We start from the raw sequence: 12,905 nt of genomic DNA, 5'->3' as shown, positions 1-12,905 counted from the left end.
CTTCACCTTTTTCCTCCCCGCCCTCAACTTTTTCTAAGTTCAGGGGCTGCTAGTTTTGCTTCCTTCCTGGGGTTGCTTGTAATCAAGGATTTTACTTCAAGTCCTTGGTTTATCCTTGGATTAACTCATACTAGGGCTCTTCCGACAGGTGCCCTGGTACCTCCTCCAGGCCAATTCCTAGGTTCCCAGGCATGTCTTGTACAGGAGAGGGCTTGTACAGGCTGGCCCTCTTCCTGCTGCCATTTCAGGCCCTCTACAGTCCTGAGTCATCCCAGGCACCTGGCTAAGGCAAGTGAGCCCCAGGGCCCACGGGTACTCCAGGGCAGAGCTGGGGGCAGAGTCAGTGTTTGCTCCCACCTGGCTTGGAAGAGGAAGCTTGGGCCTTCTAGGCTGTGGCTTTCATTGGCTGGTGAGCAAGGGTTCCCTGTGTGCTCTTCACATTGCTTCAGAGAGAGGGTGTCTTAATCTGAGCCCACCGGCCCCTGAGGGTTCAGGCAAGGACTTTAAAGGTTGGAGCACATCCTGACATTGTAAAATTTTGTATGAACGGGTATTTTAGGGAGGAGATGGCCTGGAGCTTTCACCTGATACTCAAAAGAACACTTAACCCCAGAATGTACAACTGTTCAAGAGAGGTTTAAGGCTCGTTGTTCTAGTCTTTCAACAGATTTCCTCTTCCCGTTGTGTTTCTGGGCCATTCTCGGCCCCCGCCCTGGCACCTTACTTCTGCCAGTCAGTTAGCTTTGTGTACTGACCAAGCATGTTTGCCCACCTTCGGGGGGAACTTGGATATTCCTTACCTACTGCTGCAGTTTCTGGCTTGCACATTGTGGGAAATTGAGGCGCAGGTGGAGCTCAAGCACTGTGCGAGGTCCCAGGTGTGCAGCCCTATAGGTGGGATTTGGGGAGTGTGGAAGAGGGGCGAGCTGGCTTTCTCCCCACCACCCTTGGGGGACTAGGTTTTCCTGGTGTCGCCAGAGGCACACCTTTCTCAGCAGAAAGTCTTGGCCCTCTCTCCTCTTGTTCCCTGGAGGGAGGCCTTAGGGTTCTGTACCTATTTGTTCTGAGCACATTTATATAACCTGCATCTCCCAGGGAGCTCAATCGTCTCTTTGCCCTACAAAAGGAACTCTCCTGTGTTCTGTGGCAGGTGGAAGTAGACATATACCTAGGTGTCCCTTTACCTTCTCTCAAGGATAAGGATACCAGGGTCTTTTTTCACCAGATCATTTCCCACCACCCACCTTCCTCCTCTTTTAGTAGGGAAAATTTGACCTGGCCCCAGCTTAGGCACCAAAGAGCAAGAGGAAGGGCTGGGTGTGGGGGCGCCCAGCTGGCTCCTCACACCTCTGTCCTTCAGCCCCCAAACCTGTATGACAGGTCCCTTCACTGAGCCAACCCCCGCCCACCCCACTGGCTTCATCACCAGAAGATGAAACCTGGGCGTGGGGTGTTGGCACATGAAAGAGGAGACCTGAAATGAAACCGAGCAGAGAGGCTTAAGAGAAGGGGCAGGAGCTTCTCATTTCCCCCACGTCTCCCTTCTCCCCCTCCTCCCTCAGCACACTTCTTCGCATGCACACACACACACACCCATCCACTTCACCTGACCCCAGGTATCTTGATGTCAGAGGAAGCTGGAGTCAGTGTCTGGACCCTGCTGTGGGTGTGGGGCATTGGCCATGTGCGGGCAGTCCTGGGAGAAGAGGCCACTGCAGATGTTCTAAAGGACTTTCTTTTCCTGTTTGATCAGTGACTGTTTTATTTCCTTCCTTGCCCCGGGTATCTTCCCTTTGACTTCCCTCTCCTTTCATCTCTCTTTGAAGTAAGATTTTCCACCTTACTCCTCCCCTTTTAAAATCTCCCAGCCCCCAACCTGGCCCTTCTCCCTAAGGCTTCCCAGTGCCTCTTCTCACTCCTCCCCTCCTCTGTTGGACAGTTGGATTTCCAGCTCCCCACTTTTCCTCCCATTTCTCCACTGGGCTGTCTGGGTCCTGTCTCCTGCCCTCACCTGGCCTGCTTCTCCACAGGTGTTCTTCCGGGCAGGCACATTGGTGAGGCTAGAAGAGCAGCGGGATGAACAAACCAGCAAGAACTTGACCCTGTTTCAGGCGGCCTGCAGGGGCTACCTTGCCCGTCAGCACTTCAAGAAGAGAAAGGTGATGCTCTAGGGACACCCAGGTCCCCACTCCCAAGCCTGGATGGGCATAGCTGAGTTCCTGGTGTGGGGTGGGGGACTCAGGGGAACATGCAGGGGCAGGAGGCTAGTTGCAGGGCTGAGTTATCATTATCTGGAGGACAAGAGGCAGGAACCTCCTGGGGCAGCATGCTGTGGGCCAGGGTGGGGAATGGCAACTCCCTTGGTGCCAGCGAGTATGCTGGTGGTCCCAGGGGTGGGGCCATGCAACCTGGTCAGAGGGCTGTGTAGGGGGTTGTGGTGGGGAAGCAGGGCCCAGGCAAAGGTGGGCCCTGGATCATGGGCTGCTCCATGAAGATTAAGGAGCTGTGTCAGCGACTCCTTTTCTTATTAGCAAGTCCATAAAACAGCCAGCACTGCCGCCTCTTGTGTTTCAGCAAGATTAGGTTTTATAGCACATCTAGGCCAGGGTGCTGGAAATAATCAGGCAGCAAATAAAGCAGATGAAATTATTTCTAATGACGGTGGAGAGGTTCGTGCCCAGTACAGTGCTCCCAGAGCCAGGCTCTCTGCCACCCACCCTCTGAGGGATAGAGGGAGGCTGGCGGGGCAACGGGTGGCATGGGAAGGGTGTGACTTGGGGTCAGTGGCCACGCTAGTGGTGGGGAGGATCCTTGGCTGGGCTTGCCAGGGAGAGCGGCCCCGAGCCCAGAGGGATTGAGAGCCCTGCTGCACACCACCCACCCCACTGCAGATCCAGGACCTGGCCATTCGCTGTGTGCAGAAGAACATCAAGAAGAACAAAGGGGTGAAGGACTGGCCCTGGTGGAAGCTCTTTACCACCGTGAGGCCCCTCGTTGAGGTGCAGCTGTCAGAGGAGCAGATCCGGAACAGAGACGTATGAAACAGCCGGGGAAGGGGATGTCACTGGGTGGGAAGGGACTGTCATTCATTCACGTGTGAAAGAGACTTGCTGGCTTGTCTTGGGCCCCCAGGTGCTCCTTTGTTGAGTCCCAAGAGCTGGTCTCCGGGAACTGTGCCCATCAATCGAAGGAGTCCCTTTGGGGTGGTGGCTGAGCCCCTAGGTAGCTTCTTAGGATAAAATCTCAGGCATCCTCGGCATGTGGGGAAGGAGCCCCTGAGGAGGCAGTGGGCTCTTCTGTTGGGGGAATGCCTCCTCATTGTGGCCTGGCCTGAGCTTCACCAGCTTTGTTCACCCTGAGGGTGCAGACCTGGAGTTCACAGCTGTGGGGACACATATGCCCCAGTCCCTTGCAGTGCCTCTGGCTCACTTTGCCCTCCTTGCTCTGCCCTAGGAGGAGATCCAGCAGCTGCGGAGCAAGCTCGAGAAGGTGGAGAAGGAGCGGAATGAGCTGCGACTCAACAGTGACCGGTTGGAGACCCGGGTGAGTGACTGACTCCTGGCACCAGACAGCCTGGCCCACCCTTATCGGGTGGCTGGACCCACTGAGCCCCGCCCCTGGTGTTCTGGCTGAGGTGAAATGGACTCTTCAACTGGTGGTGGACTCTCTCCCCCACCCCCAGATCTCGGACCTGACATCGGAGCTGACAGATGAACGTAACACTGGAGAGTCTGCCTCCCAGCTGCTGGACGCAGAGACAGCGGAGAGACTCCGGGCTGAGAGGGAGATGAAGGAACTGCAGGTGAGGGCAGGGCCAGGGTGAAGACAGCCATGCTAGTGAGCTGCCACACCCTAGTGGCCATCTACCTTCCTCTAAAGGGGCAGAGGAGAAGAAGGATGGGGTAGAGATGGGCAGTCGTGAGAGAGGCCCATCTTCACCACTAACTAGCCCAGCATCCCTGTCTGCCCTGGATAAGTGTGTGACCAGGATCTGTGTGGTTCAGGGGACCAGCAGTACTGAGCAAGGGTGGAACGGCACACCGAGTGCTCTGCTGTTGACCTCATAACCCCCTATTCTGCAGACCCAGTACGATGCACTGAAGAAGCAAATGGAGGTGATGGAAATGGAGGTGATGGAGGCCCGTCTCATCCGGGCAGCTGAGATCAACGGGGAATTGGATGATGATGCAGGTGGGCCTGAGGCAGGAGGAGTGCCTGATGACTGTGCCCCTCCTCTAGGCCCGTCTCCCCTCTGTAGGAGTACTGTAAAACTAAAGTGAAATGAAGAGATAAGGAAGTAGAGGGACCAGTAAATGCAGGGGGTTCTCATGTCATGATAATGACATTTCCTGAGGGCTGTGGTCCTGGCAGTCCCTGGAGAGAGGACAGTCTCCTCCCAGCCAGTGGCTCCTCCTACCTTGGAGGAGAAGTTGTTATTCCAGAGACCTTTCTGAGTCCCAGAGGCTGAAGAAGGGCCTCTCCCATGACTGCCCATCTCTACCCCATCCTTCTCCCCCTCTGCCCCCAACCCCACAGGTGGCGAGTGGCGCCTGAAGTATGAGCGAGCTATGCGGGAAGTGGATTTCACCAAGAAGCGGCTTCAGCAGGAGTTTGAGGACAAGCTGGAGGTGGAGCAGCAGAACAAGAGGCAGCTGGAGAGGCGGGTGAGTCCAGAAGAAGGAAGGAGTTGAGCCCTGTGGCTGGGAGGGGCCAGGCCGCATGCCAGCTCAATGAATGGTGGAGGTAGGCCGGCCCTCAGAGGAGGAAGGCAGGATTGGTGTGTTAGCTTCTCAGTGGCAGAGGACAACCAGGACTGAACTATTGTGAGAGCTTCTAGGTTCCCTGGATGACCCCAGTTTCATCCCTCATCCCTGGGTCTGTCCCGTCAATCACCCACCGCCTCACCTTCTCCACCAATACTTCTGGGCCTCTCAATGGCTGCTGACCCTGCCCCCCATCCCGGCCCCTAGCTCGGGGACCTGCAGGCAGACAGTGATGAGAGCCAGCGGGCTCTGCAGCAGCTCAAGAAGAAGTGCCAGCGGCTGACGACTGAGCTGCAGGACACCAAGCTGCACCTGGAGGGCCAGCAGGTCCGCAACCATGAGCTGGAGAAGAAGCAGAGGAGGTGGGTGGGCCCCTGCCCTGGGCTCAGAGGGCCTCAGTACCTCCTAGAGCAGCCACAGACAGGGCTCCCCACCCCTCTTCAGGGGCCTTTCCTGCGTGGCCAGCCACCCTGGAATGTGGGCTCACTCCTGATCCATAGGGAGGACTCAGCTATGTCCTCACTGAAGGCCAGCTCAGCCCTTTGTGCTCAGATGTGCTCCCACCTCCACTCGCTCCCATCTCCGCTCCTGTTCCCGTGGAAGCCCCAGTGTCTGCCTGCCACCCCTGTCCTGGGCCCAGTAAGGACAGGCATAAGCTATCCCCCATGCAGGAGCCCCTTCACCACATCCCTGCTCCTTGCCCCCACCCCGCTCCTCATCTCTCACTTTCGTCAGCTATAAAAACACACTCTCCTGACTAATGTCGTTAAACTACCGTGCCACTTCCATCTCATTATGGTAATGACACAAAGGAGGGAGACAGCCCTCGCAGGAGAAAATCCAATCTAAATTAATTTCCCTGACTGGGGATGGGAATGGGGCACCTTTATTAGTAGCACCGAGGAACCCACATACCCTAAGAACAGCAGGGTGCCCCAGGAAGTGGGAGCACAGCCCGTTTCCCCTCGGCAGGAGAAGGGGTTCTTAGCAGAGGTACCAGTTGCCTTTGTGAAGGGGCAGCCCCACCCCACGACTCTGAGTGGGGATGGCAGAGTAGAGTCCTTCCAGTGACCCTGGGTTACCCTCTGCCTCCTGCACCCACCCCATCTTCCCAGCTGAGCTGCTGCTTCCAGGAGAGAGAGGGGGAATAGGAGGGTCTTATACTCCGCCCTCCCTCGCCCTCACCCAGCAGGGTGACTATCCCCTCCCCTAGTTCTTGCCTTTCACCACCCTACCCTTTTACCCAAAGGCTGGCACCGTTAGTGGGACCCCCCCTCCTGAGCACCCCATGACAGTGCCAGCACGGCCTAGTTACTGTGTTGCCACACTCCCTGCTGGGCAACTTATTAGGTTTCAGCTGCCCGGAGTTTTCTTACTATTTTTTTTGATGTGGGGCAGGGAGTGGGGGAAAATGTTCAATTTTTGACAGAAACCTGATTAGCTATTCAGGGAAGGTGTTAAGAGGAATTTTAGCAATTTGCCCCTTATTTGGAAGTGGAAGACTGGGAAATACAGGAGTGAAGAAAGAGGCCCCCGACCGTGTGCCTGTTGAAGCTCACCACCAGCTGGGCACCATGGGAATGCCAGCTCCAAGCCCGATGTGGGGTGTCTTGGTGGTGCCATGGGTGCAGCAGGGGTGGGTGGGCCTGGCCCAATGCTGCCCAGAAGTGGTGGCAGGAGCCAGCAGCTGCACTTGAAGCTGCCAAATTGAACTGTGGCAGGTGGGTTAGACGGGGCAGGGGTACACATTTCTACTCATTTCGGTGCCCACTCTGCCCTTACCCTGGTCCCTCTTTCTTGGGTCTGTTGAAATGGAAAATGTAGAGACTTAACTACCGAGGAGAAAGCCTACCTGCCTCTTCCCTGAAAGCAGTTTATGGGTCCCTCTTAGGCCCACTTGGTGAAAGGGCTCCATGGACGCGCTTGGTGAAATGACCTGTTGGTCAGCATGGCCTCCGCGGCCTCACCTGTAAGCCCTGAATGTCACCCTCACCTCACTACTGGTGCACGTTAGAGCCACATGAGTTCCCTCCTTGGTTTGCATCCTTTATCTGATGGAACCACCATGGCTATGCTCCCCCACAGGTTTGATAGTGAGCTCTCACAGGCGCACGATGAGGCCCAGCGGGAGAAGCTGCAGCGGGAGAAGCTGCAGCGGGAGAAGGACATGCTGCTTGCAGAGGCATTCAGCCTAAAGCAACAAATGGAGGTGGGTGGGGCAGCCTTTCGTTTGTGTCCTATCTCCCTCATAGGCTGGGGTCAGCCCCAGGCCAGCCTCATCTCCTTTTTATCTCCAGGAAAAAGACATGGACATTGCCGGGTTCACCCAGAAGGTTGTCTCACTGGAGGCTGAACTCCAGGATATTTCTTCTCAAGAGTCCAAGGATGAAGCCTCTCTGGCCAAGGTCAAGAAACAGCTCCGGGATCTGGAGGCCAAGGTCAAAGATCAGGAAGAGGAGCTGGACGAGCAGGCGGGGACCATCCAGATGCTGGAGCAGGTGCTGGAGGGCTTGGCCAAGGGAGGGATGAGGAGCAGCCAGAGGTACCACTATCCCACAGCTAACCCAGGGCATGGGCCACATTCACTTGTTCATTCATTCATTTGTTCCCTTACTCAAAAAATGTTGACTGAGCACCTGAGCTGTGCCAAACACAGTGTGAAGACAACTACGCTTTCATGGAGCTTTCCACGGTAGCGAGTTGTGATTGAGCTCCAGTAGTGAGGGGATCAGAATGGATAGCCTGCCACTGAACTACCATATCAGTTCAGAGAGCTAGAGCCTGGAAGCCAAATGGAAAAGCTGCAGGGTCGTCCCCACCCCCAGCAGCCTTTCTCTGGTCCTGTGCCAGACATCTGTAAAGGTACTCAGCTTCTGGGGAGGAGCCAGCTACCACAGACAGGAACAAGGTGGGAGCAGAGGGAACTGGCTGGCAGAGATGCTCTCTGCCCCTGAGCCTGGGGAGAGCTGCCCTTGAGGTACAGTAGGCAGGGGCCTGGACACTGCTGGGAAAGGAACCCAGTCCTTCCTCCCAATCCCCTCCAGGCCAAGCTACGTCTAGAGATGGAGATGGAACGGATGAGGCAGACCCATTCCAAGGAGATGGAGAGTCGGGATGAGGAGGTAGAGGAGGCCCGGCAGTCATGTCAGAAGAAGGTAAGGTACCTGGGCACTTACCCATCCAGTATAAACACCTGTTCTCCCATCACTGTTTTAAAGTTAGGGATTTTCTGTTTTCTACCTCAGCCACATAGTCTTGCATTACCATTCTGGACCAGGAATCTCCTCTCAGAATCCTGGCATTGGGTGAAATATGTTTCCTCAGAGTCTGTAGAGAAGCATAGGTCCCTGAGGCACTAATGCTCCCTGCTGTCTACTCCAAGCAGCAGCCCGTCTCACGCCCACATGTGTGCTCTGGTGTTGCCTGTGGTCAGTTAGCCTGGCGGGACAGGGACCTGCCCCAAAGTCTCCCACTCTGGCTTGGGTGGCCTCTGTGTGTGGCCTGTCATCCCTCCTCTCCCTGCCAGGCTCCTTTGAAGCCCTGGGAACTTCACATTCAGGTTCTGAACTCTCCGTGGTCATCCCTGCTCAGCTCTGTCCCACAGCTTTCTCTGGGTTGGGGAACCTGGAAGAGAAGCAGACTGCCTGGTGCTGGATGCTAAAAGGACTAATGGGTTTCTGTGCCCGTGGTACTCCAGTTAAAGCAGATGGAAGTACAGCTAGAGGAGGAATATGAGGACAAGCAGAAGGTGCTGCGAGACAAGCGGGAGCTGGAGAGCAAGCTCACGGCACTCAGCGACCAGGTGAGCCTCTTTCTACTGGCTGGGATCTGCCAAAAGCCTGCCCCATCTGGCCTCAGCGATGGGAATCTTAGGGACAGAAAGCTGGGGAGCGGGGTCTGGGCTCTGTGGGGACCATTGCCATCACTTGTGGAATGGGGGCCATGACCATACGTTGGCACTTCCAAGCTTTTCTCATAGGCTAGAACATGATCCAGGCCCTTCCACTGTCATTGCTCATTAGGGGACTCTGAGCAAATGAGGGCAATGGTGAGGAGTGGCCTTGGGGAAGACAGGAGGCGCTCCTGTGGCACAGCCCAGACCTGCAACTTCTGGTGTCCACCCAGGTCAACCAGCGGGACTTTGAGTCAGAGAAGCGGCTCCGGAAAGACCTGAAGCGCACCAAGGCCCTGCTGGCAGATGCCCAGATCATGCTGGACCACCTGAAGAACAATGCACCCAGCAAGAGGGAGATCGCCCAGCTGAAGAACCAGGTATCTTTGGAGAGAGGAAATCGCTGGCCCCAGGGGCAATGGAGCTTGTTTTTTCAGTTCTCTCTCTTCCCCTCCTGCCCTTTTTAGTGGTTCTTGAGCCCTTGGAAGGAAGCAGGAAAGGGGGAAGAAACCACTTGTAGGTCCTGGCGGAGGGTCACCCAGTCTGAAGTGGGTGGGCCTCGCGCCCACTGTCCTGTCACGGGGGAGAGGCACACACATGCAGCACACATGCCCCAGCCCTGGGGTTTGAGTGAGCAGAGGAGCAGAAGGAGAGCGTCTGGGCTCTCCCTCCTCTGCAAGCATCCCTGCACAGCCCTCCTGCCCCCAGGGAATGGCTGACATCTCTCCCTGGGGCTGGGGTGGCTCTCTGTCCAGCTGGAGGAGTCAGAGTTCACCTGTGCAGCAGCTGTAAAAGCACGGAAAGCAATGGAGGTGGAGATTGAAGACCTGCACCTGCAGATTGATGACATTGCCAAAGCCAAGACAGCGGTGAGGCTCCAGGGTGTCCAGGGCAGGGCTCTGGGGGCTGCAGGAGACAACCTTGACAGCGGTGACGGGGACCCTCCCCAGCCAGGCTCCTTTACACCAGGGCTTTCTGCAAGGAGAGCAGGCCACCCCTCCTCTACCCTTCCCTGCTCAGAGCAGCGGCCTGGGAGAGGAGCAGGCCAAGAGGAGGGAGCCAGCAAGGCCCATCTCCCTGTTTAACTACCTGCCTGTGGGAGCTTGGCCGCAGGCCCCAACGCCGTAAATAAAGGCAGCTAATGTGGCTGAGGGATGTAAACAGGTGCCTAGAGATTAGCAGAAGCACCGATAAGAGGATGGGATGGCTCCACTTCCTTCCCCTTCTCCTGCCCAGCCCACTGACAAGCCCAAGCGGCGGCTAATTACAGCTCTTATTTAATGCCTCCCTTTTAATTCCCCACCTCTCCCACGGCCCATCCATCGGCAGAGAAGTCATTACAGGGATGCGGCCCCCAGTACCTCCTTGGGCAGGGAATGGGCCAGGGGAGGCTGGGGTTGGCTGTTGGCTCCAAGTCTCTCCAGCTTGTCATCCAGCTGCTGAGAGATGCCAATCTCACGGGCTTCATTTATCCCCGTGACATTTGTGCTCCTCAGCAGTTTTCAGGTGAGTAATTCAAATTCCTTAATTGTGTTAAAAAAGGCTGTTATAAAATTACCGTTTTATTTAAATCCGAGTTAATAAATTTCTTGGCGGAGGTTTCCCCAGCTCCCCACAGCCTGGTAACAAGATGGATGGGGCAGAGAAGGAGCCAACGCAGTCATTTTGGTTTGGAATTACAGGCTAATAGATTCATTCATTTCCTGAAGCTTCTGTTGGCTGTCTCTTCCCTTCCCCACCGGAGTGGACTGGCTGTGGGGGCTGCAGGGCCAAGGAGTGAGCTGTCCTGGGGGAAAGGAGAACCCAAGCCAGAAGAGAGAGGTTCACAGATTTGAGGGGTCCTTTCTTAGGGCCTGAAGGGGGCAGAGTGCATGAAGGTTAGGGCCTAAGCTGATAGTGCCAGGATGATGGATCATTTGTTCTGGGCAGATCTTTTCTGCCTTCTCATTAGCTTCCAAAGAGCTGCCAGAAAGCAGCTGTCATTTAGCCCAGAAGCCCAGGGTCTGCTGTGCTACAGAGACAGCCCTTCCTCTTGTCCCCTGGGCCCAGAGCAGGACAGGCAGCTCCCACAGGATCACTGGTTCTGAAACCTGCTCCAGAGAGTGGGCCTGGCCCCATCGTCGCCCCCCACACAGATGGGTCAGCCTTTCTAGAGGTGACATGGGGAAAATTGGGACTTGCCACCTGGGGCCTGATGCCCTCTGAGCTGTCTTTGCCTTTGCCCAGCTGGAGGAGCAGCTGAGCCGCCTTCAACGTGAGAAGAATGAGATCCAGAACCGCCTGGAAGAGGATCAGGAGGACATGAATGAGCTGATGAAGAAGCACAAAGCAGCTGTAGCTCAGGTACCCTGCCCAGAAGGACCTACCACACCCTGCACAGACACTGGCCTTCTGGTCCTCCTCCTGGGTCCCTGAGGCAGCTACTTCTCTGGAAAGGTTGCAGTGTGGTGTCCATGTGCCCTGGCACTCAGTGTGGGGGTGGAGTGGGCTGGGTTTGGTATTTACGGGGGATCCTGCTTCAGAGGTATTCTTTCTTTTCCTAGGCCTCCCGGGACCTGGCTCAGATGAATGATCTCCAAGCTCAGCTGGAAGAAGCCAATAAGGAGAAGCAAGAGCTACAGGAGAAGGTGGGGACCAGGGTCTTCCTTTGTAGAGAAACGGTACCGTGGTCACCATGTATGTGCAGACCTTAATTAGGGGTGAACCCCCCAAGCTCATAGTATAGAAAGTGTTTCTCTCAGCCGTCAGCAATCCAGAGAGCAGCGTAAACTAGTGGAAAGAGCTAGGCTTGGAGCCATATCACCATAGCAGACATTTTGGCTTCAGCTGCCCCATTTCATATTTCTATTCCCTCTCTGGTCCTTAGCTTTTGCCTTTCTCTCTGAAGGGCGAGATCTGTGCCAAGCACTGGGCCAGGTGGAGGATGCCTCTGGCTCAGGGCCCCATCTTTCCACCCTCCCCTGTGCATCCCTCCCTGCCTCAGCCTTCTGGTCACCATGGTGATATTGCCTTCACCAGGCTCTGCCCTCTCCTTTTCTGGACTCAGTTTTTTCTTCTCTTCCTGCCCCCCACCCCAGCTGCAAGCCCTCCAGAGCCAGGTGGAGTTCCTGGAGCAGTCCATGGTGGATAAGTCTCTGGTGAGCAGGCAAGAAGCTAAGATCCGGGAGCTGGAGACACGCCTGGAGTTTGAAAGGACTCAAGTAAAACGACTGGAGGTAGGTATGCCTTTCTCTTGATCTGAAGAGAGTGGGGCAGAGGTGCCCCAACAGCTGGAGCCACACACTCTCCAGAGGGCTGGGCAGCCCCCTGGCTGCTCCTCAGAGGCCCTTTGACCAGGCCGGAAGGAGCCAAGTGGTGGATCTGCCACTGCAAACTGCCAGGCCAGCTGACGGGGCAGGTGCCTCCTCTCCCGCTCTGCCTGGCCTGCTCGCTGGGCACCATGGAGCCTGCCTACTTTACATTCTGTTTCCGTGCTTGCTTTCTGCCAAGGGACCAGAGCAGCTTAGCTTTTCGTCTTCATATTTTCCTCTACCACCAGCTCTCCCCGCCGTCCCCCTCACTCGCTCTCTGGCAGGGTCATAAATATGCAGCGGATGGCGCCACTTCTGTGAGGGTTGAAGTCTGTTTTTTCATCTCAATGCACTCTCTTTCTCTCCCCTTCCCTTTTTCATTCCCTTCTGTCCTCAATTCTTCCCATCCTTCCTGTCTCTGCTTTTTTTCTTCTCCTTTCATTTCTACTATTGCCCTTTTCTTTCTTCTCCCTTTTTTTCTCCCTCTCCCTAATCTAGTTCCTCCTTCTTACTCTCTTCCCATTTCTTCCTTGCTTCCCATCTCGCCTCTCTACTTTTCATTCTCTTTCCTTTAACCGTTCTCCTTTTTATGTTCACTTCTTCTCTCCTCTGTGTTTATATCCCTCCGTCCTCCTGATGGTAACCCCCATTCTCCAAATTCAGCCCTTTCTGTTCCAGTCTCCCAAAGCCAGCATGCTGCTCCAGGTCCTGCTCTGTCAGAGCAGGTAGGAAGAGAGACGGTTCCACAGTGGTACAAATGGTTGACACACATCTACTAACCTAAAGGTTGACGGTTTGAGCCCACCCAGCGAGGCCATGCAAGAAAGGCCTGGTGGTCTGCTTCTGTAAAGAATACAGCCAAGAAAACCCTATAGAATAGTTCTTCTCTCTAACACATTGGGTCACTGTAAGAGAAGAAGGCAGAATTATCTCTCTGGATTTACACCCCTTATTTCTAAG

The 12,905-nt window shown here is 55.5% G+C and overlaps 1 protein-coding gene across 5 annotated transcripts in view; it reads left to right on the top strand.

Moving 5' to 3' along the window:
• MYO18A (myosin XVIIIA) overlaps positions 1-12,905 on the top strand; it is a 102,515-nt gene that overhangs the window by 74,431 nt on the left and 15,179 nt on the right. For all 5 annotated transcript variants that reach the window (XM_064271490.1, XM_064271489.1, XM_064271488.1 and 2 more), the window contains 16 exons: positions 2,031-2,159; positions 2,892-3,035; positions 3,454-3,543; positions 3,683-3,802; positions 4,083-4,191; positions 4,537-4,664; positions 4,971-5,125; positions 6,849-6,972; positions 7,061-7,261; positions 7,808-7,918; positions 8,461-8,565; positions 8,889-9,035; positions 9,411-9,524; positions 10,882-10,998; positions 11,199-11,282; positions 11,733-11,870. In XM_064271490.1, the coding sequence (XP_064127560.1) occupies positions 2,031-2,159; positions 2,892-3,035; positions 3,454-3,543; positions 3,683-3,802; positions 4,083-4,191; positions 4,537-4,664; positions 4,971-5,125; positions 6,849-6,972; positions 7,061-7,261; positions 7,808-7,918; positions 8,461-8,565; positions 8,889-9,035; positions 9,411-9,524; positions 10,882-10,998; positions 11,199-11,282; positions 11,733-11,870 (2,016 nt within the window). The remainder of the gene's footprint in view (positions 1-2,030; positions 2,160-2,891; positions 3,036-3,453; positions 3,544-3,682; positions 3,803-4,082; positions 4,192-4,536; positions 4,665-4,970; positions 5,126-6,848; positions 6,973-7,060; positions 7,262-7,807; positions 7,919-8,460; positions 8,566-8,888; positions 9,036-9,410; positions 9,525-10,881; positions 10,999-11,198; positions 11,283-11,732; positions 11,871-12,905) is intronic.

This window comes from Loxodonta africana, chromosome 18 (assembly GCF_030014295.1).
Source record: "Loxodonta africana isolate mLoxAfr1 chromosome 18, mLoxAfr1.hap2, whole genome shotgun sequence".
NCBI classification, from domain to species: Eukaryota; Metazoa; Chordata; class Mammalia; order Proboscidea; family Elephantidae; genus Loxodonta; species Loxodonta africana.
The sequence above is the reverse complement of the archived record's forward strand: the minus strand, read 5'-3'. Positions and strand labels throughout refer to the sequence as shown.